Genomic DNA, 18,644 nt, shown 5'->3' on the forward strand with positions numbered 1-18,644 from the left:
ATTGAATTTGTCCAAGCACCGTGGAATGATGCATATTAACTTGGGAATCAAAATTAATACGCGAGAAAACTGACTTCCGGCCGAGGTGATTGGAAGATTTAAAATTTGAAAACACCATAGCTGGAGAAATACGAGGAAGATGATGATCACCGGAGATGGCATTTGCACCTGATAGACGTACCGGGCGTTGTTGCTGACGAGTCTGCTGATTCTGACGGTTGCGCTTAACAACTTCAACCCATTCAGCGGATTGCTCTGCTTCCCAATTACGTAATTCCATCTTGTAATTTGGTCCACCACCATGCCAGAGGTGGAAGAAGACCTTGAAATTCAAGCACTCAAAAGAACAAAGCTGGAAGACATGAAAACCCACCAGCTTTGAGGAGACCAAAAACCTGAAAACCCGGTCTCCCAGCTGCACCACTCGAAAGGCTTGAGAAGAACCACCAAGCACAGATTGAAGAAGCCCCATCGTGCTAGACGAGAGGCGAAACTTGCATCTGCCCACACATAAGACAAGGAAGAATTCCTGAGCAGAAGAAGCTGGATCAAAATTGACCGAGGAACCAAACTGGCGAAAAATCTCAGCCTCAACCACCTGTCCAGGCTGGGGATTCAAGACAGGGAACTCCGTGGGCGGGAGCACTACTCGAAGACGCCATGAGAAGAGCTTCATGGTGCTGCTGTTCGGCGATGTCACGTTGCATTGAACAAGAGCTCACCTCTAGCTACCTCGATCCATCCCGGTACATTGTCCCGTAAAAACAACGATTGGTTGTTCCCATTCTGTGTCTAAATGCCCTCTAACTTTATCTGTTGTGGAGTACAATAGACGACATCGGTAATTTTTTTCTGAACTAAATTTCTACAGATACTAATGGCATATTGGCATTCAACAGACATCGTGTGACGCCCCGATCTGAGAAAACAGCTTAGGCCCACTCTACTAATCATACTCTTGCACTTTCGTCCTCGCTTCGTACAAAAGGATCGATCCGGAGTTAACAGCCACCCAAGTCCAGGCTTTTAAACAGGTCTAGCGTTCGTTCCGTTTCAGGCATGGGAGTAAACCGGGAATAATGTGCCGACACTACGGTACCCCAAAGCTATAGTACTCAATGCTACAGTGTCATGAATTCGGTCTAGCCCAACTGGCTCAATGGCCTGGGTCTCACATCCACCCACCTTCAAAGGATTCGACATCCTCGTCGAGCTATCGAACCACCTTACTCATACGGGACAAATGTTCACGATCGACCCTCTTAGCCACGTTCGTATTTCCAGTTCCCTGGCCCAAGTGTCATGCCCTCACTGGAGCCATGCATAACCTGTCCAGACTTCTGGACCCTACGCAACCGTAAAACCGTGAGAGTTGGCTCTGATTACCATTTTGTAACGCCCTGACCCAGGAAGATGGCTAAGGCCTACTCTACACATTGAATGAACCACACCTGCTAATCAACTATCTTGCGCTTTCGTCCTCGCTTCATGCAAAAGGATCAATCCGGAGTTAACAGTCTCCTAGATCCAGGCTTTCCTCATCGCTACAGTGTCGCGAATTCGGTCCGGCCCAACTGGCCCAATGGGCTGTGTCTCACATCCACCCACCCTCAAAGGATTGGACGTCCTCATCGAGCTATCGAACCAGCTTACCCATACAGGACAAATGTTCAGGATCGACTCTCTTGGCCACGTCCGTATTTCCAGTCCCCCGGCCCAAGTGTCATGCCCTCACTGGAGCCATGCACAACCTGTCCAGGCTTTCGGACCATACGCAATCGTGAAAACACGAGAGTTGGCTCTGATTACCATTTTGTAATGCCCCAACCCGGGATGACGGCTAATGCCTACTCTACATGTTGAATGAACCACACCTGCTAATCAACTCTCTTGCGCTTTCGTCCTCGCTTCGCACAAAAAGATCGATCCGGAGTTAACTGCATGCCAGGTCAGGCTTTTAAGCTGGTCTAGCATTCGTTCCATTTCCGGTATGGACTAAACTGTGAATATTGTGCTGATACAGCACCCGAAGCCACAGTACCTCATTGCTACAGTGTCAAGAATTTGGTCGGGCCTGGCCCAATGGGCTGGGTCTCACACATCGTTATTCCATTGAGCCTGGGTTGTCACTTACAGACGTTCTCACCTCTCACAAGCATTATTTAAAAAAAAAAGAAAAAACAAAGGATCGTGGCAACACATTAGATTCGTGCTCCGCAGCCATTTGCACATATATGATTGGGATTTGATATGATGCAATGCCTGTGTTACAGACCACAACTCAGCGCCAATTGATGCATAGATCCCAAAATTTTAGTACAGCCAGATAATAAAAAATATGCATCTTAGCTCACAAACAATACTGAGTATCAGGTGGACAAGGGTATATAGTAGGCATATGCAAAATGTTAACCCCATCTGTAGAATCCAATCTAAATAGCTGAAGTGATTTAGAATTTCCTCATCCCCAATCCTTCGTATTGTACATGCTGGATTTGTTCCTGATTCTAACCTTTTCAACGAAGAGGCATGAGACAAAGATTTGATTTAAGATCAAAACAAAAAAATAAGTTCAACATTATTGACCAATGTGAATCCTTAATGGCCATCCATGAGACGTGAAGAACTACATAGCTCTTGACTCTAAAAGTTCACACACCCTTTAACGATAACAATTCCTTCTGGTCATTAGTATGCTATATAAGAGCACACAAAACTGAAACCAGTGCATCTTGTTGAATAAAAAAACTTGACCTGCGGGGGTAAGACGGCCCCCGGGCATTGCCTGGTAGAGAAGATCTCTCACGTAGATCAAGAAAATCTCCGAACCTCCGTCCCTGCACCCTTACACGGAACCGTTCACCACGTGAGATGGTTCGGTATCACCGTGCTTTGAGTGAGTCGGACGAGGAGATTTTTTTACCCAGGCCACGTAAATCCGCTCCCGCCGGGAGTCGAACCCGGGTCGCTGGGGTGCCATGCGGCCGCTCTAGCCATTTCAGCCAAGAGTCCGTTGTTGCTGGTCTCCTCCCACATTTCGTCCATCATGTCCGCTCGCGAGTACGCCGCAAAACGTGCTGCATTTGCGAATTGCCAGAGCACAGAGGTGAGAAAAAGGATATCGATCTCTATACAAGTCACAAAATGTGACATTTGAGAAGGCCAGCTCAGACTTCAGATACTTACCGCGGAGCAGTGCAATGTTGTCGGTGGCGTCGCCGTCGAATGTGACGGCACTGGTCTCTTCGAGGTCGTGGCGGTGCTCGTACGCTTCCATAATTAGCGGTAGCACCAACGCCTACCGTGAAAGACAGTGGTTTTGTAAGAAAAGTCTGTCACCTCACCTCTGGCGATATGATATGACGATCAAGATAGCTGTCAGATGATATGATAGACAATATATACAGACTCACCATCTGGTCCCAGTTGAGCTGCTGCAACGGGCACTCAATGCCACCGATCTCGACCTTAACGAGGTTGAAGACGGAGTTCACGTAGATGGTGCGGCCATCCGCTGCGTACACGTACACCTTGTCGCCGGGGACGCAGGTCCTCGCGTGCCTGCTGGTCTCCTCCCACATATCGTCCATCATGCCGTCGCCCAGCATCTGATCCCACAAAACAGAGCATTCAAACACAAGCATGCACGGCCAGAGTTCCGATCCCCCTCCAGAATGGAAACTCACCGCACGTAGTTCGTCAGGCTTGACCATTAGTATCCTTATAAAGTCCTGAACAGTCTTGATGTTGTTGTGCTCCAGCCTATTGTGGAACGCGCCTTCCTTGGCGATATTCTTGAGCACCCACGCCGAGTCGCCAAGGGAGGGAGGGTAGCGCGTCTCCAGCTCGATGAGGTTGTAGCGGTGCTCGTACGCCTCCAGAATTAGCTGCCGCAACAACATCTGCACGAGACAGCAAATGTAATGTAAGAGTTCTGATGTCCAGCTCAAGGAGGCAGATGATCGATCAACTCACTCACCGTCTGGTCTCTGTTCAGCTGCTGTAAGGTGCACTCAGTACCGCCGATCTTGACCTTAACGAGGTCGAAGACAGAGTTCACGTAGATGGTGCTGCCACCCGCTGTGTACACGTACACCTCGTCGCCGGGGACGCATGTCCTTGCGTGTCTGGTTGTCGCGTCCCACATACGGTCGGTCATGCCGTCGCCCAGAATCTGATCCCACAAAACAGAGCACTCAAAGAGAGTCAAAACCAGCCGGCGGCGAGAGACCGAGAGTCCGTGAAAGCATTCCCCTGAAGAATGGAAACTTACCGCTCGCAGCTCGTTAGGCTTGACCGCTAGCATCCTTAGGAATTCCTGAACAGTCCCGATGTTGTTGCGCATCAGCTTCCTGTGGAACGCGCCTTCCTTGCCGATCTTCTCCAGCCTCCACACTGAGTCACCGAGGACGGGAGGGTAGTGCTTCGGATACAGATCACCACGGTGGTCTCTGACCATGAAGGCTTCGGTGATGGCCTCAACGATCCTGCTGCCGTCGTAGCTTTTTGGCACGACGCGCGCCCCGATGCGGAACATGCTGCAGCGGACCCAGGACGAGTTGTCCGTGAACTGGAGCTCGCCCACCGTGGCGCGCCCGTCCCTCATGGTGAGGCTGACGTCGCCTGTCAGGAGCGGGCGCTTGCCATGGCGCTCCTTGACGACGTTCCTCTGGAACTCGTCGGCGGACCAGTCCTCGCACCCCTCCGGCGGGAAGTCGCCGAACACCGGGACCAGCTCGACGCGCAGCGCCTGCGGGAGCACGGCCGGCGAGCCGGTGTCCGCGTCCACGAGGATCACCTCCAGCGGGTTCCCAGCCTCGTCCTCGATCTTGCTCCGCGTGAAGACCGGGAGCTGCGGCGGGGTCTGGAACGCCAGCTTCCACAGTGGCACTTGCCCACGTTCGTTTGAGGATCCTTCCTGTTGGTTCCAACAAGGTTTTCATTTTCGGAAAGTAAAATTTATCGGGAGTCACAGATAAAGAGGATAAACAGGATATATCGAAAATATCAAACCAAATTCAAATGAAATTTAATTTGAATTTAAGTAAATTTAAATAAATGTAAACAAAATTTATACAAAAAAGATATATATTTTCTTATGGGCACCTACGGATAAAAAGGTAAAATCGGAAATATCAGGAGATTCGTCCAAAAAAAGGAAACCATGTTGATTCCAATCCTCGTCAACTTGATCCACCATTTTCACCACCACCTCGAAACTTCGGTGACATTGATGCTGTCTAATTGCATCCTTGAACGCAGACCCTGCAGCTATCCTGTCAGATTCCCCAGCACCAGGGGCTAACCCAATGCCTGCAACAACTTTCTGGAGGCTTAACAGGTGGCTGATGCCCACAGGAATACCGTACTGCTCCCTTTTGTGGGCGTTGAAGACTAGCTTGAGCCAACGAAGATTGGGCAGTGTTCCTTTCTGAAAGCCCAGCGATAGCACACCACAGGCAAATTTGAAATACTCGAGAGCTGGGAACATTCCTCTGCTGAAGATTATTGCTAAATTGGGTGGTGTTCGGACGTACAAGGACAGATGTTTGAGAACCGGTAACTCCGCTAGGACATCAATGTCGGCCGACAATTGTCTGACCACAATTTCCATTCTACGGAGTTTGTGTAGTTGACGAAACCACCGGGGCAGCCTTGGAAACATGCAAATGGGATGCAGCAACTCAAAACTCCGAAGGGGGATGGAAAGAGACGGCAACCTCCACCTCCTCCAGTAAACTGAGGGAGTAACCTTGACTGAAACCATTTGACCCGGAGTTCGGTTTGTCTTCTCTCCAAGACGAACATGCCGCAATCTTGAAAGATGGACAATATCCGATGGAACATTTTCTACTACTGCATTTATTTCCAGTGTTTCCAAGTGTTTTAGGCACATCTGCTTTGGCAATTCCACAGTAACGTTGCACCTGACTTGCAAATATCTTAGCTGGAGCAGGTTACATATTTCTGAAAGTGAAAACCTCGTGTCCACGTCGTCACTACAGATATGGAGGATCATGACTCGAACAAGCTTAAACTCTGCAATCGAAGGCATGCAACCCAAGAGTCCAATAAAAGAGAGTGAGCGAACTTGTGATAATTCCACACTTTCGGGTGTAGTAGCATATGTTGCACTGCCAAAGTGGAGTGACAGTCGACGAACCTTCTCACTGAGAACTACTGTCGACTGAGAATAATCTATGATGGTGATGAAATTATCTTCCATGGATTTGCATGTGATAAAATCAAATACCACAGGGTGCACTGTGTAGCACAACAAACCCTTCCTGTAAGAGTTAACAATATCTATTCGCTGGATCAGGCCTAAACTCAGGAGCTCATCAAAATAACTGCCGGCAACGTCTACAATGTCCTTCCCTTCTGGTGTACATATGAAATCTTCAGCTATCCATTGCTTCACTAAATCTTCTTTCAGAAGTAAGTAATTCTCTGGATACACACTAAGATACAGCAGACATGTCTTCAGATAATGAGGAAGACTACTGTAACACAGTTTCAGTACTTGGTTCAGGATCTCCATAGAAGATGAGTGTGTACTCAAATTGTTTGGCAGAAACTTAGTGACATAATCCAATTGCTGCTCCTGTTCTGTTTCTGGTTGGCTTGCCACAAGTCTAGCAGTGCAGATGATGGCTAAGGGAAAACCACCACATTTTCTTGTGATCTCATCTGTGAAATCATTGAACTGTGGTGGACATCCTTTTTCAGACCCAAAAGCTCTATCAATGAATAAATTTTTGGCTTGATCAGTACCAAGACATTCGACATTGACAATGCTATTACTGTCATAACTGCAGCATACATGGGCGACGTTCTCAACTGCTGTTGTTGTTATTATTCTTTGGTTACCGGCTGGAAAGGCCCGCTTAATAATGTGCCAAACTGACACATCCCATAAGCCATCAATTACAATAAAATACCTGGTAACAAAATGCTGTACATGTCACATGCTTCATCATAGCAACAATCATATAAAATAGAATGTTGTAGCCATCGAAGTTTTAAATTGAAGACATAAAATGTGCTAATAATCTCAGTTATGAATGTCTGCAATTCTTAGTCAAGTTGTCAGAACTGCTTTAGAATTTCCTAATTCAAATTTCATTGCATATTTTTCAACATCTTAATATTACTGGGTACATACATATATATACTTAGATAACCATGAAAATTCAATGCATGGGAAGATTGCTTATCGTATTGTGTATACTTTGGGGTCAGTGTTGGGTGACACAAATATTGTGATTTATAACTTTAATGATGGCAAATAACATGGCATGTTTGGACACCACTAAGCAATGTTTGTTGACAAAATATTTTACCATGCGTGCAAATTATTGTAATTGGCATATACTACTACAAAAATGATTTCAGGATTCTTGGCCCTTAAGAAAATTCTTGGCACTTAAGAAAACTCTTGGCCCTCAAGGTAATTCAGGATTCTGGTAGTTTACCTACTATGGCATGTCTGTATTTTGGTCTTTGAAATAAGATTGGGTTAGAGTGAGTTTTCTATCTATAGTGTGGTATGTGCGCACCCGGAGCACTGAAAAGGGTTAGAAACAAGTTTAAAAGTATTCAGCTAATTGTCTAGGCATAGTTTTCGAACCTCTTATCTTGGAGATGTTCCCTTAGATCGGTAACGAGTTTTGGCACCTTGCAGACTTTTAGTGGCTGCTTCGGGCGAACTTGTGAGAGTATGCTTCTGAGAATCATCCTCGTATCAGGCTTTTTTGCCGTCTGCACGAAAGCCTGGCAGTCGAACTTCCCTTTAGATAAACGCCATATTCTTTTGACAAGAGTGCTCTTCCCAGCTCCTTCATCACCAAGAACGGAAACAACCTTGAGCTTGAGGTCTTCTTCACCATGTCCTTTCGGCATCAGCCACTCAAGAATCTTGTTTGTTGGTTCTTCCATGCCGACAGGGTCGGGTTCTTCGTACTGAGTTCGAAGATGACGGCTCACTAAAATTTTTGCCGGATTACTGAGAAGTACGTATCTGTTAACAAGATTGTACCTCTCACATCTTTCGTTAACCTCCTTCACGCGAGCCTCAAATCCCAAGATCTCTTTACTCCAGGCCAAAATCCACGCTACCTTAGCTGGCAAATCTTCTGGCTGGCAAATCTGGACGAACAGGTCGACGCAGACTTCCATGTCGTAGGACAATTCACGCGCATCATTCATCCAGTATTTCACCGTATGGGGAGGGCTGTGTACCTCTGATAGCTTCTTCATCTTGGTGCTTATTATGCGAAGATCGCCTATGAGTCCCTTTGCCCACTCTTCAGTACGCAGTAGCTCATCGAGCTTTCTGAGAAGGGATCCCATGGCACCCAGCGAACAGCTATTCAGAGGTTCCATCATTCTGTCTGCAACGATCAGAGATCAATTGTTCTAGTTAGGTACTGATCAATACTAAGGAACGGAATCCTATAAATGAAAATGATAATGATGCTGCAGGAAAAAAGAACTTCACCGAAGATATCCAATGCTGGCCTCGCACAATCAAGTCCAGTCAAAGCATGGTAAGCAGGAATATATGGGTAACTTCTATTTTCTCTCTTCTGTCTATTGAATTTGCCTATATCGTATCCTTAGTGGATTGTGGACCTATAAAAGTGGTAAGAGCTGATTGCTGATTGTGCGTCCACTACACTCTAGGAAAGGCCATCGAAAGCAATCGATGGACGGTGAAGTTCCCCAGTCAAAGTGTAGTGCGTCCACTACATTATAGGAGTGAAATTTTTGCATTTTGGTCCCTTTTGAAAATATTTTTTACAAAAAGACCTATGCCAAAATGTTTGCTGAAAATAGACAATTTTTAGGCGTCTAAGAACATGACGCCAAGGTATGAGGGTCGGCGTCGACTGACACGACGCCGAGGTCTTGCCACATCACGGACGACCTCGGTCGACGGCAACACGGTGGCGCATGGGGTCCGACACGTCGGCGTTGTGTCAGCCAACGCCACAGGCCCAACCTCGGCGCGGTGGGACTACACGCCGAGCTATTGGCACCATCCGGCGCACGGCCCAGGCGGCCCAACAACGCTTCGTGGCCCAATAGCTGTGCGCGGGGTCACTTAACGCCGAGCCACTAGACTCGGCGCGGCCCGACTCAACGCCGAGGTCTGGACTCTTGAAGCCGCGCCGTGGCCCCCTTCTTCTTCCTCCCTCCATTATGAAAGCGCCGGCTCTCTGTCTCCCAAATCCCCCCACGGCCCCCACGAAACCCTAACCCCCAAATACGACCCTAGGTGCCCGGATCTCGTCTCCTAAAGCTTCCTCGAGGTAATGGTCCCTCCCCTCCTCCAATCTATCCGCGTAGATGTGCTTGCATTGTCTCTAATCATGTGGAATCATGAGTGTATGGTGTTTTGGTATATGTGTATTTGCATTTGCAAAATGTATGGCTTAGGTTGATTGAGTGCATTGTTGTTTAACTGTTTTATGTGCTGAAGATGTTAGATAAGTTTGGTTTCTAGTTATTTTGGTCATTAGGGTTCTTTGTTTATTGTAGGTGTCATTAGGGTTAGTTATTTGTTGGTCATTAGGGTTAATATGTATTTTAGTTATTTATTCATAAAATTTTTGATAATGCTGCTGGAACAGACAGATAAATGTTTGCCTACTCTACTGTTCTATTCATTTGACATCTTAAACCCTTTAGTTTTTTCTTTTCTTAAATAAATAAAAAGGCTGCACGATGTCAAATTAATGATTTGTTGTGTGCTTACATACACACCAGAAAATTGTTTGATAATACGTGATCCGGTAATTTTTTTTTTTGATAGGACGTGATCTGGTATCTGTTGCACTAGTTTCAATTTGGTCAAGAATGGCAGACGCTTGAGCGTTGATGTAATCCATACCTTTTTGCCATTTTTTGTGTCTCCATGATGAAGAGGCTTGAAGCACATCCACGTACAGTCGTGAAATAAAGGATGCACAGCGCACTACTCTAGTCGTGTAAGTGCTCGTATGCCACCGTAGCTGATTGATGCAGTTGTACAGTTGTCCAAACTACAAACTTCAACTTCCAGTTACGTGTATAATAATTAGCGAAGAAGTACAGATTAACTGAGTATGCTTATGAAGGTGGCCCCAGAGGCAGGATGTGAACCTATCTATAATCTACTACATGGGTCAAGAAAATATCTAACATTTAACGAATATTTAGGTAAAAATAATTACATTTATGATGCTAAATAAATATACTATAAAAATATATTTCATGGCAAATCTAGTGATATTTATTTGGTACTATAAATATTGATATTTTTATATATAGTAAGTAAAACATAATATTGTGCTAGAACTCCATTCTTTATGGACGAGAATTCAGCGAAACATCCGGTACTAGTAGTTTGTATTACCCTCTCTAGAAAAGAATGCAATTTAGCATAACATTTTCGCGGATTTTTGGGCCATCTGATTTGGCCTCTCTAATCAACTAATTTTTGAGCCATCTGATCTTATGCGGACGCCTAGCAGGTGACGCGGCCGACAAACACGGATCGATATATGCCTCTAAATTATAGTCTTATTGGAAAGTTAATATAGATATATAACTAAAACAACTTTTTTATTATTTACTCTTATTCCAACTCTCTATTCACAGTTTGCCGTTTGCATCACACCTCCTTGTTGTTTGAATGTTATTAGTTGAAATCTTAATTATGCTGAGCTATGTGTTTGACATAACTATAGATATCATCATGGATTCCTGAATATGCTTACATAGGCTGTGAAGGATAAAACACATAAAGCATAAAAAGTTCAGTTAGTTATCCACATATTAACATTGGTATTAGACTATAATTTAGACATATTATTGGTAGCATAATTGTAAGATCTCTATATTAATACAGTATTATTACGTTTATAATTATTTGATAAGAAAATTCAAATATTTTGAGAAGTGAGAGAGGTTGTGAGTGCAAATCAAAACCGGCTATACTTTCTATGGCTATAAGTCGGCTAAAGCTGATTTGTTGTGAGAGAAAAAACATTGTTTCATGGCTGATAATCTAGACTGATAAGTTCAAGCGAACAGGGCCCAGTCTTTGGGAATAAATAATGACTACTCTGTATAAGGCTTATATATTAATAGAGAAATTTTATTATGGTTGAAAAAAAATGAGGACCATTGGTGAGGAGAGATCAAGTGGCTAGAAAAATAGAGGTACCAAAAGCATAGTACTAAATTGGTGGGGCTACTACTAAAAATGTGGATAGATTATTTGCATTTTCTATAATCTCTCCTCATTAATGGTACTTTGTTTTCCAACCATAATAAAATTTCTCTAATTTCTCTAATAGAGAATTCTCACACTGTATATATAACAATTCTTTTAAGAAAAGGAAAAGTATGTAAATAGTTAGTAGCTAGCTATTCCATGTGGATCCCACCACAGAAAAAAGACATGTTGCCGTCAATTCCAAAACCAACGCTGCTGTGAACCTGTGAACATGTTGCCCCGCTTCATTTCCTCGTTCCTGATCTTTCTCTTTGTTTCATCGAGTGGATAAGATTCAAGGCAGCCCCTTCCAAGCTCCTCTCATACTGGAAGCGGTATTTCGAAATATCCTGACGGTATTTTGGATAACCGTAAAAAAAATTGAAACCGTCAGAAAAACTCCAGTTTCGAGTAGTTTTTTCGGTCTCTCAATTCTCTCTCCCTGTACACACAGATCGATCTCTCATTCTCTGTCCCTGTACTACTTGATGTTTTCTCGGTCTGTCCGCTGTTTACGGTTCGGTGATACCAAGCTGCTTCATGTTTGGCTTGATTGGCGGTGAGAAAGATTGAATCCGGGTTCGTTTGATACTCCGTACTTCCCTATTCATCTTAATCCCACTTGTATTAAGGTGAATTGGAGTAAGTTAATTCCTCAATTCACTCTGTTAACACATGTAAATTGAGATAGACACGAGGGTATCCAAACAAACTCTGATACAAGTTAATAAAATCCTCTTCGTCTCCTCCAATAATTTTTTTAGAGGGGAGATTAACCGAACAAGATCTCTCCAGGGTGGCGGTCTCCAATCAGAGTTTCAGATCTGTTCCCCGATGTCCCGTGGATCTCTGGCTCGTATTCAGCTTGCTCGTCCATGACCATGAGCGAGGCTGCATGTCTGTCTGCAATGGTACCAAGTGCTAACCACGGCATTTCTGGTTCGTAGTGTTGTGCCATACTACAATCCGTAGCGCGATACTCATAACTAATCACCTTGATCCTCTCTAGCTAATCAGCTTCTAACATACGAAGAATCGTACCTATCTATCCACATGTACTACTACAAAAACGATTTGTAGCAACGCCTTCTTTTCCTTGTAGGGGCGGCTCTATATTGAGCCGCCCCTACAAATGGTTGTCAAATGAGCTGCCCTTACAAATGGATTTGTAGGGGCGGCTGTTGTTATTAGCCGCCTCTACAAATGGCCCGATTTGTAGGGGCGGCTCTATATCCAATCGCCCCTAGGGGCTGCTCAATATTAAAGTGCATGTACAAATAGACGCCGAGTATTAAAAATTAAGCACTAAAATTAAAATTTTGTAAACGACCTCGGATGGAGAAACAACCAAAATGAAAGTTGTAGATCTCAAAAAGTTATGAAACTTTATAGTTGACAATTTTTTGATTTGAAATCATCTTGTCAAGGAAAACTATGTTTGAATTTTCAAAATTTTGAAATTTGAATTTTTTAAACGACCTCGGATGGACAAACAGTAAAAATGAAAGTTGTAGATCTTGAAATGTTATGAAACTTTGTAGTTGATAACTTTCTCATTTGAAATCATCTTGTCATAGAAAACTACGTTCGAATTTCTTAAATTTGAAATTCAAATTTTATAAGTGACATCGGATGGAGAAACTACCAAAATGAAAGTTGTAGATCTCGAAAAGTTATAAAACTTTGTAGTCGACAACTTTTTCAATTGAATTAGTTTAGGGCCTCAAATAATCAATTTATGCTCAGTTTTGTATAATACGTAGGGAACTAAAATGAAATGTAGACACGAGTGATCGTGAGGTGCAGTGGTAGAGGAGTTTATGCGTGAGTGAGAAGTTGCCGAGTCGAAACCCGGCCGACGCAAAATATGCAAAAATCGTGAAAAAGATAGAGTGAGGGTGTGTGTCACTACCGGTGGGGACCTCCTCAGATTAAAAAAAAAATTTGCTATTTTTTGCCCATTTTTTCATGATTTTTGGAAATTGATTTGTAGGGCCGACTACAAATCGATTTGTAGCCACCCCTTCGTAGGGCGGATGGCAAAACCGGGTTACGAGCGGCCCTAAAAAAAACGTTTCCTAAGGAGAAAGATCTACGTAGGTGTACGTCGGACAACAAAATATGGAGTATATAGAAAGGAAAAACGACAAGCGAAACCACAATCGGTCGATTTGGTGTGCTATAGATTGTAAATAAAACTGAAAAGGAAAAGAAAAGTCTCACCGGAGAGGCACCGAAGAATTTGCTCGTCGTCCAAGCGACGACGGAGAGGAAGAGGATGGAGGAGGCGAGGAGCGCTAGCAGCAGCGCGGAAGCACTATGAGAGTAAAGACGATGACGAAGACGCACACGGCCCAACACCGAACCTGGTCCTTAAATCGAAGCGCAGAGCCTAGATGCTGCCGTGTGATATTTATTCGTGCCGTGGAATATTATTGGATCAACGCTCAATAGTTATCAGGGGTCCCACGTATATAGACCTACGAGGCTAGGACGACAGGGATGCATCTTAATATCAGTCAAACGTTTCCATTTTTTTCGCGAACACATGCTATGCATTGCAACTGGCCGGAGATACAACTGGCAGTGGTCACATGGATCAGCCCTGGCATTGATAATGAACTTGTTTAGCTTTGTTGGATTTAATTAGGCTTGGCAGGACCTTATTTCAACTAAATTATTAAATAAATGCCAATACCCATAATAAGTGGTAGATGCAGTGAAGAATTAATCTTATATAAAAAATTAACTAGAGATCGATTTTGTTTAAATGTTTGCAACTATTGTGAAGTTAAAAGAAGGTGAAAATCGAGCCACATGCTCGCGCATATCTCATGTGAGTGACTATAGTTCTGGCTCCAGGCCACAATATGAGTGGTGTGGTGCCACTGGAGTTTTTGTAGCCCTAAACTATAACCGATGCGGCCTACATCTGCCACCGGTGAAAGCGAGAAGAGTGGGAGTAACCGTCTGTTTGGTTGAGGGGACCAACTAGGATGAAGTGGGATGATCCTGGGATGAGGGTTGTTTGGATGAGAGGCAACCAGGGGCGAGTCCATCCCTACGATGAATATGCCGGCAGATTCGGGACGCCCCCCGTCCCACGAAATCGAGGGGACAGGGTCAGCCCAAATGGGACAAGCGGGCTGGTGGTGAGGAAGAGGAGAGAAGGTGCGCTAGCTCACGGACGGCGTGCAGGAGAGGATGGGAGGAAGAAGGACGACGCGCGGAGGAGCTCGAAGACGAAGGAACCCGACTGGGGCGAGCGCCGCCGCCTCGCAGGTCACCGCGCGGGCAAGCACGCCGCCTCTCAGGCCGCCGCACGACGCAGGGGAGAAGGGAGAGGAGAGAGGATGGCCAGCACGGGTTCCACCACCAGCCCCGACGAGCTATGCCCGGCCTCGTCACGCACCGGGGCAACTCCCGCGGGCGACTCGTGGCTACAGGGCAGGCGGACAGGGGCGAGCAGGGTCGAGCGGGCCGACTCTGGTGGACGGAGGCCCGGCCAGCCAGCGCGGGGTCACAGGTGGAGGGCGGAGGAGGTGCGGGATCGTGGGTGGAGGGCGGAGGAGGCACGTGGAGATCGCCGGCGGAGGCCCAGTCAGCGAGCGCGAGGTCGCGACTTGCGGTCCGAGACAGAGGAACGAAGAAGAAAGGATAAGGAAGAAGAAAAAAGAAAAAAAGAAAAGGGAAAAAAATCTAATGATGTGGGCCCTATATGTCAATAGCTCATCCCACTTTTGAAGTCTCAGAACCAACCAGAAAACAGAATCATCACGTCCCTTCTCAACAAAACAACAGATGGGATGGTCCCGCCCCTGAAAACTAAGACGGAACCATCCCATCCCACCATGTCAAGGATGTGTGGTCTATATTTGCCACCCGTTAAAGTGCAAAGAGTGAATTATAGATGAGAGTAAGGGGACACTTCTAATATTTGGTGTAGATATAGATGCAGATAGATGTTTAAGGATTTGTTGATTTTCATTTTTCTCTTGGAACAGAACGAGATCTTTTCTTGTTGAGTGGAAGAATCTTCTTTTGCGTTTTTTAGCAGAATGGAATAATGGTCTAGAAGACGTTCCCGATTGTTTGCAAGGTTAAAAGGTTAAGACCGTAGGATAGTCTAATGGATTGGCTTCCAAACCACGATATTGTCAAGTGCATTCCGCTGTATATTTGCATGGTGTTGATGTATTTAGTTTATTCCAGCAATTCGTGTTCTCGCATGAACTAGAAAATTAGAAGAGTGTTTAATGCATTTGTCTAATAAAATTTACTTATATTAAATTGCATATTTTTTCTCATTATTCATTATCTACACAACATGCATAATAGATACTTTGTGGTCTTTATCCAATTGTGATTTTTTCCATCTATATTTATAGTTTTTTTCTTTTACTGGACACATTTGTGTATCTTAATTACATTTACTTGAAGCCAATATCTTATGACGTCACAACTTTAAATTTAAATTTTCAAATCCTAATATCACTGATTGCTGCAGATTTTTTTATACCTCGATTTAAAAAAAAAAGTAAACCAGCTCTAGGAGGTCTAATGGAAATGATCTTGAACTCATCCATGTCTCGATCACCTCCTCCATGGGTCTATTGTGGCCGATGTTGGAAATAATAGCAATTTAGTGACACATAAATTAATTACGATACTGAGTGAAGAACAACAACATATATCATAGGTGTGTGATTTAACACTAGCACTACGATCCAAGGCAAACTCAAACTACCCAGTGCTAGTAACAGAAGAAATACTAGAACGAACATTAGAGAAAGTGTAGACATTCTTACACGGGTTGTCGACACTAGAGATAGCGCAAAAGTAGACGAAACAGACTGTCGATGGAGATCAGCAAACACCGGTGTAGAGAAGGAAGAAGACGTCCAATGCGCAGTCCTTAGGGTGCTTCCTAAAAACCTGATACGGCCTCTACCCCGTGCAGGGACACGAGGAGACGTAACCTTCGGAGACCTGCCCTCCCAGCACAGATGACACATCGGTGACGGGATGGGGAAGATGGTGGTGGCACAGCATAGGGATGGGGAAGATGTGAAAAGCGAATGTATGCCTATCCATGGGGATAGGGCTGCATAGTCAGAGTAGGTATGCCCAACTGCACATTCAGAAAATCTACCAGAATATTCCTGATGATGTCAAAGTTTAGTTGTTCCTATGGCAAAGGATGGAGATGAGCGATGGTGACGTCATTGTTCTGTTCTTGTATGCGGCCTGTCACAACCCTCATCATTGCTGGATGCCCAGGAACCATAACTCGTTGTGCTCTAGGCGGCAGAAAAGGCCTTGGATCAACAAAGCGATAAGCCATCACCGACAGAGTAGATGGCACTTAGAATTTGGGGTTTTCTGAGTCTAGGCGATATGCAAAGAAACAGGAGCCCAACGAATGCCAAGAATCCGAGTAGCAAACTCACCAAAAGAGGATCAGATGATGCTTGAGGAAGCTTCTGAAGGCAGTAGTAAAGAAGGAGATGACGGCTCATCGATGAACTCCGGCGCCTTGAGACGCCAGGTTCGGCTCCAGAGAACGACGATGGAGGGAGGGGAAGAATGCCAGTGACTTGATTAATATATTCAGCAAAAGTGTGGTAAAAATTTGGCTATGGAGGTGACTACGGCCCACTCGACAGCGACTCATAAGTGTTCTGAGTCCCCGAAGATGAAGGGCCGCTTGAATCAGGCATAGAAGGGAGGCACATAGATCGAGGCGTGGCATTACAATTTCCTGATTCATGCCCGAAGTTGAGACATTTACGGCAACGGATAGGGCCGTTACAAAAAGGCTGGTCATGGGCCGGAGCCAAACATCTAGGGCATAAACGCATTAAAGGTCTGGATCCTGGGTTGAGCTTAGATTGCTCCGGCACTGGGCCTAAAATTCCGGCCGGTGATAACTTATGCATGTGCAGGGGATTAAAGAAGGACATTGAATTTGTCCAAGCACCGTGGAATGATGCATATTAACTTGGGAATCAAAATTAATACGTGAGAAAACTGACTTCCAGCCGAGGTGATTGGAAGATTTAAAATTTGAAAACACCATAGCTGGAGAAATACGAGGAAGACGATGATCACCGGAGATGGCATTTGCACCTGATAGACGTACCGGGCGTTGTTGCTGACGAGTCAGCTGATTCTGACGGTTGCGCTTAACAACTTCAACCCATTCAGCGGATTGCTCTGCTTCCCAATTACGTAATTCCATCTTGTAATTTGGTCCACCACCATGCCAGAGGTGGAAGAAGACCTTGAAATTCAAGCACTCAAAAGAACAAAGCTGGAAGACATGAAAACCCACCAGCTTTGAGGAGACCGAAAACCTGAAAACCCGGTCTCCCAGCTGCACCACTCGATAAGAACCACCAAGCACAGATTGAAGAAGCCCCACCGTGCTAGACGAGAGGCGAAACTTGCATCTGCCCACACATAAGACAAGGAAGAATTCCTGAGCAGAAGAAGCTGGATCAAAATTGACCGAGGAACCAAACTGGCGAAAAATCTCAGCCTCAACCACCTGTCCAGGCCGGGGATTCAAGATAGGGAACTCCGTGGGCGGGAGCACTACTCGAAGACGCCATGAGAAGAGCTTCATGGTGCTGTTGTTCGGCGATGTCACGTTGCATTGAACAAGAGCTCACCTCTAGCTACCTCGATCCATCCCGGTACATTGTCCCGTAAAAACAACGATTGGTTGTTCCCATTCTGTGTCAAAATTCCCTCTAACTTTATCTGTTGTGGAGTACAATAGACGACATCGGTAATTTTTTTATGAACTAAATTTCTACAGATACTAATGGCATATTGGCATTCAACAGACATCGTGTAATGCCCCGATCCGAGAAAATGGCTTAGGCCCACTCTACTAATCAACTCTCTTGCACTTTCGTCCTCGCTTCGTGCAAAAGGATCGATCCGGAGTTAACAGCCACCCAGGTCCAGGCTTTTAAACAGGTCTAGCGTTCGTTCCGTTTCAGGCATGGGAGTAAACCGGGAATAATGTGCCGACACTACGGTACCCCAAAGCTATAGTACTCAATGCTACAATGTCATGAATTCGGTCCAGCCCAACTAGCTCAATGGCCTGGGTCTCACATCCACCCACCTTCAAAGGATTCGACATCCTCGTCGAGCTATCGAACCACCTTACCCATACGGGACAAATGTTCACGATCGACCCTCTTTGCCACGTCCGTATTTTCAGTTCCCCGGCCCAAGTGTCATGCCCTCACTGGAGCCATGCATAACCTGTCCATACTTCTGGAATCTACGCAACCGTAAAACCGTGAGAGTTGGCTCTAATTACCATTTTGTAACGCCCCGAGCCGGGAAGATGGCTAAGGCCTAC

General features: G+C 45.1%; 1 protein-coding gene across 5 annotated transcripts; it reads right to left on the reverse strand.

Annotated features, from left to right (window-relative positions):
* Nucleotides 1-2,437: 2,437 nt before the first annotated feature.
* Nucleotides 2,438-13,626, reverse strand: LOC136487014 (disease resistance protein RGA5-like). 5 transcript variants are annotated; one of them, XM_066484115.1, is made up of 10 exons: nt 13,487-13,579; nt 8,501-10,768; nt 7,631-8,393; nt 5,111-6,941; nt 4,274-4,918; nt 3,980-4,174; nt 3,687-3,902; nt 3,414-3,608; nt 3,187-3,298; nt 2,438-3,077 (listed from the first exon to the last, which is right to left on the reverse strand). In XM_066484115.1, the coding sequence occupies exons 3-10, from the start codon at nt 8,386-8,388 to the stop codon at nt 2,920-2,922; spliced, it is 4,110 nt and encodes a 1,369-aa protein (XP_066340212.1). In that variant the 5' UTR covers nt 8,389-8,393; nt 8,501-10,768; nt 13,487-13,579; the 3' UTR covers nt 2,438-2,919. The 5 variants fall into 5 exon arrangements, with proteins under 5 accessions (XP_066340212.1, XP_066340211.1, XP_066340209.1 ...); XM_066484114.1 differs by having other exon boundaries at nt 8,501-11,613; nt 13,487-13,578; XM_066484112.1 differs by lacking the exon at nt 8,501-10,768 and having other exon boundaries at nt 13,487-13,626.
* Between the last annotated feature and the right edge of the window lie 5,018 nt (nt 13,627-18,644).

The sequence above is a fragment of the Miscanthus floridulus genome, chromosome 10, assembly GCF_019320115.1.
Source record: "Miscanthus floridulus cultivar M001 chromosome 10, ASM1932011v1, whole genome shotgun sequence".
Classification (NCBI taxonomy): Eukaryota; Viridiplantae; Streptophyta; class Magnoliopsida; order Poales; family Poaceae; genus Miscanthus; species Miscanthus floridulus.

Coding starts and splice junctions, on each gene's coding strand:
- LOC136487014 (XM_066484112.1), bottom strand. CDS start 8,388: ATGATGGAACCTCTGAATAGCTGTTCGCTGGGTGCCATGGGATCCCTT. Junction 6,942..7,630: donor GAACATCTCCAAGATAAGAG/GTTCGAAAACTA, acceptor TTTTGTTACCAG/GTATTTTATTGTAATTGATG. Junction 3,078..3,186: donor CAACATTGCACTGCTCCGCG/GTAAGTATCTGA, acceptor TCGCAAATGCAG/CACGTTTTGCGGCGTACTCG.